Below are 6,893 nucleotides of genomic sequence, written 5' to 3' on the forward strand. Positions count from 1 at the left end.
GTGTTGCACTGCTGTTAGTTGGCTCAAACCCTGACTCCCTATTCCCAGACCCCAGCCTGGAACAAACCCTGACTCCCATTCCCAGACCCCAGCCTGGAACAAACCCTGACTCCCATTCCCAGACCCCAGCCTGGAACCCCCTGATCTCCATTCCCAGACCCCAGCCTGGAACAAACCCTGACTCCCATTCCAGACCCCAGCCGGAACAAACCCTGCTCCCATTCCCAGACCCCAGCCTGGAACAAACCCTGACTCCATTCCCAGACCCCAGCCTGGAACAAACCCTGACCCCCATTCCAGCCCCAGCCTGGAACAAACCCTGACTCCCATCAGACCCCAGCTGGAACAAACCCTGACTCCCTTCCCAGACCCCAGCCTGGAAACAACCCTGCTCCCATTTCCAGACCCCAGCCTGGAACAAACCCTGACTCCCATTCCCAGACCCCAGCCTGGAACAAACCCTGACTCCCATTCCCCAGACACCCAGCCTACGTAATTTTCATATCCCCTGAGACTCATCAGATGGCCACTCTGTAGTTTGACTCTTAGCTCCAGTCCCCTGACACCTCTTATGTTGCTTCCTGTCATCTTTTGTTTCTTTCTCCTTCTCCTCTCTTTCTTTGGGCCGCTGCCCCAGGGAGCGGTCTGTTGACTGGTTCTGTCTGCCATGCACAGGCCGCGATGGAGATGGGGAGAGACAGGGAGTTAAGCAGGCAGGGAGGCTTGCTGACAGCCTAGCATGGGGACACTTCATTGTTCGGCTGGCGCAGACCYTCTAAAACGCACACAAATAGACTCACACACACACGGCTTGTCTGTCGACTGACTCAAATGTAGTGCAGTTCTGTTTGTCAGTTTTCATTCATGTCGATGAGAGTGATTCAGACCTGCCGGGTTCATGAATCACCAGGGGTGTCAAACTCATTCCATGGAGGGCCTAGTGTCTGCAGGTTTTAGTTTTTTCTTTCCAATTAAGCCCTAGACAACCAGGTGTGTGGAGTTCCTGACTAATTAGTGACCTTAATTCATCAATCAAGTACAAGAGAGGAGCGAAAACCCGGAGACACTCTGCCCTCTGTGGAATGAGTTGGACACCTCTGTCATGGGCAATATAGTGACTTTCTGGTATGAGAGGAATTTTCATGACCCCTCAATGGTGGTCACATGAATACTTTAAAGGGACAATATGGAAGTTCTGTCCCTTGTGSCATTGAGATGATTTAGCTACACAATCACAACCTACCTGAAACAAAACAAYTGATCCCTCATTTAAAATGCTTTATGTAACTGTGTCTGGTCCGTCTCCAGGCCAACCGTTGGATCCGTTCCAAGGAGACCAAGAACGGTCTGAAGGTGATCAAGCTGACCGACTCTGGTTTCCTGCGAACCCTGGAGAACGCCATCCGCATGGGCATGCCCGTACTGCTGGAGGAGGTCAGTACTATGGCAGCCATTGTAGGTCACGATTCACCATGGAGATTAGTCTCAGGGGACAGTTCTAACCTCCATTTTGGGTCTAGAGTTAGCAAACAGACCTGAGTGAGTTGACTTGGAATAGGAAGAATGGTAAAAGTGACCAGCGTGACGTCCATTTTGTGTCCTGGTTGTGTGTGAGTAGCTGAAGGAGACTGTGGACCCGGCTCTGGAGCCCATCCTGCTGAAGCAGACGTTTGTGGCGGGCGGTCGCACCCTCATCCGCCTCGGAGACTCCGACATTGACTACAACAAGAAATTCAGGTTCTACATGACCACCAAGATGGCCAACCCCCACTACTGCCCTGAGGTGGGTCAAACAACCTGACATTAGCACCAGCCTTCAGACAAACACTGGTAAAAAACCTGACAGGCTAGTGATTTATTCTACCCAGCAGTTTTGGAATGCAGTCCATTTCAGTCTATATTAATATGGCCTGGGTCATGTTTGCTTTGCCTCAGTACCAGATGGGTCATGTTTGCTTTGCCTCAGTACCAGATGGATCATGTTTGCTTTGCCTCAGTACCAGATGGGTCATGTTTTCACCCCAGAGCAATTTACTCAGAATAATTGGTATTTCCTTTTTAGTTTGTCAAAACCAATGCCAACCAATTGAAAGGGATACATACATGTTTATAATAACTGTAGTAAAGCATCTGGTTTCTCACCTGTTTCTCAACCACACAAAAAACATAAAATCACCACATTAGACGCTCACACACACACCCTGCCCTCTCTCTCTCCATGCCAGACGTTGGCACTAGGAAACTGTAAGCAGTTGGCTCACACAGGGAGCTGTCAGCCTGGCACAGGCCATGATGATGGGTGGTTGCTGTGAACAGCCTTGCCCACCTGCCAGACAGCCATGCCCCTTAGTTCACCCAGCCTACGGGCGCGGCGCCTGCTGCCATTTGAAGGCCCTATCAGCCTGCTCCAGCACTCTTCAGTCCCACAACACAGGGCCGAGCTAGTCTCAGACCTATTCCCCGGGCCCAGCAAAGCACAATCAGACTGTCAACTCCCTTTAAACACACAGCTGTCACAGATAGTCTAACACACAGCTTACAGTCTGGACACAGCTGTCACAGATAGATAGTCTAACACACAGCCGTTACAGTCTAGACACAGCGTCACAGATAGATAGTCTAACACACAGCGTACAGTCTGGACACAGCTGTCACAGATAGATAGTCTAACACACAGCTTACAGTCTGGACACAGCTGTCACAGACAGTCTAACACACAGCTTACAGTCTGGACACAGCTGTCACAGACAGTCTAACACACAGCTTACAGTCTGGACACAGCTGTCACAGATAGATAGTCTAACACCAGCTTACAGTCTGGACACAGCTGTCACAGATAGATAGTCTAACACACAGCGTACAGTCTGGACACAGCTGTCACAGATATACAGTCTAACACACAGCTTACAGTCTGGACACAGCTGTCACAGATAGATAGTGTAACACACAGCGTTACAGTCTGGACACAGCTGTCACAGATAGATAGTCTAACACCAAGCGGTCACAGATAGATAGTCTAACACACAGCTTACAGTCTGGACACAGCTGTCACAGATATACAGTCTAACACACAGCTTACAGTCTGGACACAGCTGTCACAGAACAGTCTAACACACAGCGTACATTCTAGACACAGCTGTCACAGATAGATAGTCTAACACACAGCTTACAGTCTGGACACAGCTATCACAGATAGATAGTCTAAACACACAGCGTACAGTCTAGACACAGCTGTCACAGAATAGTCTAACACACAGCTTACAGTCTGGACACAGCTGTCACAGATAGATAGTCTAACACACAGCGTACAGTCTAGACACAGGTGTCACAGATAGTCTAACACACAGCTTACAGTCTGGACACAGCTGTCACAGATAGATAGTGTAACACACATCGTACAGTCTGGACACAGCTGTCACAGATAGATAGTCTAACACACAGCGTACAGTCTAGACACAGCTGTCACAGATAGATAGTCTAACACACAGCTTACAGTCTAGATACAGCTGTCACAGATAGATAGTCTAACACACAGCTTACAGTCTGGACACAGCTGTCACAGATAGACAGTCTAACACACACAGCGTACAGTCTGAGACACAGCTGTCACAGATAGACAGTCTAACACACAGCTTACAGTCTGGACACAGGTGTCACAGATAGTCTAACACACAGCTTACAGTCTGGACACAGCTGTCACAGATATACAGTCTAACACACAGCGTACAGTCTGGACACAGCTGTCACAGATAGATAGTCTAACACACAGCGTACAGTCTAGACACAGCTGTCACAGATAGATAGTCTAACACACAGCTTACAGTCTGGACAACAGGTGTCACAGATAGATAGTCTAAACACACAGCGTACAGTCTAGACACAGCTGTCACAGATAGATAGTCTAACACACAGCTTAGTCTAGACACAGCTGTCACAGATAGATAGTCTAAACACACAGCTTACAGTCTGGACACAGCTGTCACAGATAGATAGTCTAACACCAGCTTACAGTCTGGACACAGGTGTCACAGATAATAGTCTAACACACAGCTTACAGTCTGGACACAGCTGTCACAGATAGATAATCTAACACACAGCGTACAGTCTAGACACAGCTGTCACAGATAGATAGTCTAACACACAGCGTTACAGTCTAGACCACGCTGTCACAGATAGATAGTCTAACACACAGCTTACAGTCTAGACACAGCTGTCACAGATAGATAGTTTAACACACAGCTTACAGTCTGGACACAGTGTCACAGATAGACAGTCTAACATACAGAGACAACTGCTAGGATTCATTAATAACTAAAGTGGATGTTTGCTGAAGCTCATACTGGTTAGTGTGTTATGATTAGTGGTTGGTCTGATTTGATTGGTTGTTGATGTGTGGAGTTCACCCCCCTGTTTTCTAGGTGTGTATCAAAGTGACCATCATCAACTTCACTGTGACCAAGTCTGGTCTGGAGGACCAGCTTCAGACCGGCGGCCGGCCGCCGGTCGCGCTCCGGGGTGGGGCCGCTTTGTACGGGGCGCCAGGGCGGGCAGCACCCTCGGGTTCGTGTGCATTTTTGTTATCCTCCTTTTTTCCGTCCCGCCACACGGTCATTGGGGAGGACGCAAGTTCAACACTGGTCATCAACAAGACAACCACAGACACACACAGCACTGAACCTCTTTAATGAGGTAGAAAGGCGAGAGTCAGCGGGGAGGAGAGGTTGTGTTGTCTATCTGGGAGAAGCTGGTCCTCCAGACCAGACTTGAGTCACAGATGATAGCTTGATGATGGTCACTTTTGATACATCACTAGAAAACAGGGGGGTGAAACTCCACACTAACCATCCAATCAATCAGCACGGACACCACTAATTCATAAACACACTAATCCGTATGAGCGTTCAGCAAACTCAATAGTTATTATCATGATCATAGCAGTTGTTTGAAGTGTTAGACTGATCTATCTGTGACCTGTCCAGTACTGTAGAGCTGTTCGTGGTGTTTAACTATCATCTGTGACTAGCTGTGTTCAGACTGTATGGCTGTGTGTTAGACTTAGTTTCGTGAGCAAGCTGTGTCCAGACTGTACGCTGTTGTTTAACTATCTATCTGTGACTTGTGTCAAGTACTGTGTCTTCATCTGGACAGCTGTGTCGTACGGCTGTGTGTCTAGATATCTTCTGTGACAGCTGTGTCAGACTGTAAGCTTGGTGTTTCGACTACATGCTGTGACACCTGTGTCAGATGTAAGTCTGTGTGTTAGCCTATCTATCTGTGAAGCTGGTCCCAGACTTGTAAGGCTGTGTGTTAATCTATCTATTGTGCAGCTTGTGTCTAGCTGTAAGTGTGTGTTAGACTATTATCTGTGACAGCTGATGTCTCGACTGTACGCTGTTGTGTTAGACTTATTCGATCTTGTGACAGTTACTGCGTCAGATGTAAAGCTGTGTGTTAGACTCTTCTGTGAGACAGCTGTGTCTAGGACTGTTCCGCTGTGTGTTAGACTATCTATCTGTGACAGCTGTGTCCAGACTGTACGCTGTTGTGTTAGACGTATATCTGTGAAGCTGTGTTGCCAGATGTAAGCTGTGTGTTAGACTATCTGTGACACTGTGTCCAGACTGTACTTGTGTTAGATGTCTATCTGTGACAGCCTGTGTCTAGACTGTAACGCTGTGTGTTAGACTGCTATTGTGACAGCTGTTGTCAGACTGTGCTGTGTGTTAGACTATCTAATCTGGACAGCTGTATCTAAGACTGTAAAGCTGTGTTAGACTTATCTATCTGTGACAGCTGTGTCTAGAACTGTACGCTGTGTGTTAGATATCTATTGCTGGTGCAGCTGTGTCCACGACTGTACGATGTGGTTACATATTCATCTGTGACAGCTGTCCAGATGTAGCTGTGGTGTTAGCTATCTGTGACAAACCTGTGTTAGACTGTAAGCTGTTGTGTTGCCTATCTATCTGTGACATGCTGTGTCAGACTGAAGCTGTGTGGTTAGACTTTGTGCAGCTGTGTCTGACTGTAGACGCTGTGTGTTAACTGTCTATCTGTGATAGCTGTCCAGAACTGTAAAGCTGTGTGTTAGACTATCTATCTGTGACAGCTGTGGTCTATGACTGTACGCTGTGGTTAGCTGTCTGTGACAGCTGTGTCCAGACTGTAAGCTGTGTGTTAGACTGTATTCTGTGAAGCTGTGTCCCAGACTGTAAGCGTGTGTTAGACTATCTATCTGTGACCGCTGTGTGTTAGCTATCATCTGTGACAGCTGTGTCCAGACTGTTACGCCTGTGTGTTACCTATCTATCTGTGACAGCTGTTCTAGATTTGTAAGCTTGTGTGTTAGACTAGTCTATCTGTGACGCTGTGTCCCAGACTGTCGCTGTGTGTTGACTGTCTATTGTGACAAGCTGGTGGGTCCAGACTGTAAGCTTGTTGTTAGAACTACTGATCTGTGACAGCTGTGTCCAGACTGTAAGCTGTTGTGTTAGACTGTCGATCTGTGACAGTCTGTTCCAGATGTACAGCTGTGGTAGACTATCTGTCTGTGACAGCTGTGTCCCAGACCTGTAAGCTGTGTGTTAGACTTACTAGTACAGCTGTGTCCAGACTGTAGCTGCTGTGTGTTAGACTATCTATCTGTGAACTGTGGTCTAATCTTGTACGCTGTGTGTTAGACTATTATCTGTGACAGCTGTGTCCAGACTGTACTGTGTGGTTGACTATCTGTGAAGCTTGTGTGTTTAAAGGGAGTTGACAGTCTGTTGTGCTTGCTGGGCCGGGAATAGGTCTGAGACTAGGCTCCGGCCTGTGTTGTGGGAACTGAGATGTGGAGGCAGCTGATAGGGCCTTCTAAATGGGCAGCAGGCCCCGCCCGCGCCCGGTAGGCT

The 6,893-nt window shown here is 47.9% G+C and overlaps 1 protein-coding gene across 1 annotated transcript in view; it reads left to right on the forward strand.

Moving 5' to 3' along the window:
- Positions 1 to 6,893, forward strand: part of LOC112077085 (dynein axonemal heavy chain 6-like) — a gene marked incomplete at its 5' end in the record, with an annotated part of 30,437 nt that overhangs the window by 19,876 nt on the left and 3,668 nt on the right. Inside the window, 3 exon segments of the mRNA XM_024143683.2 lie at positions 1,309 to 1,434; positions 1,619 to 1,783; positions 4,419 to 4,560. Of these exon segments, the coding sequence (XP_023999451.2) occupies positions 1,309 to 1,434; positions 1,619 to 1,783; positions 4,419 to 4,560 (433 nt within the window).

This window comes from Salvelinus sp. IW2-2015, unplaced genomic scaffold, assembly GCF_002910315.2.
Source record: "Salvelinus sp. IW2-2015 unplaced genomic scaffold, ASM291031v2 Un_scaffold4262, whole genome shotgun sequence".
Classification (NCBI taxonomy): domain Eukaryota; kingdom Metazoa; phylum Chordata; class Actinopteri; order Salmoniformes; family Salmonidae; genus Salvelinus; species Salvelinus sp. IW2-2015.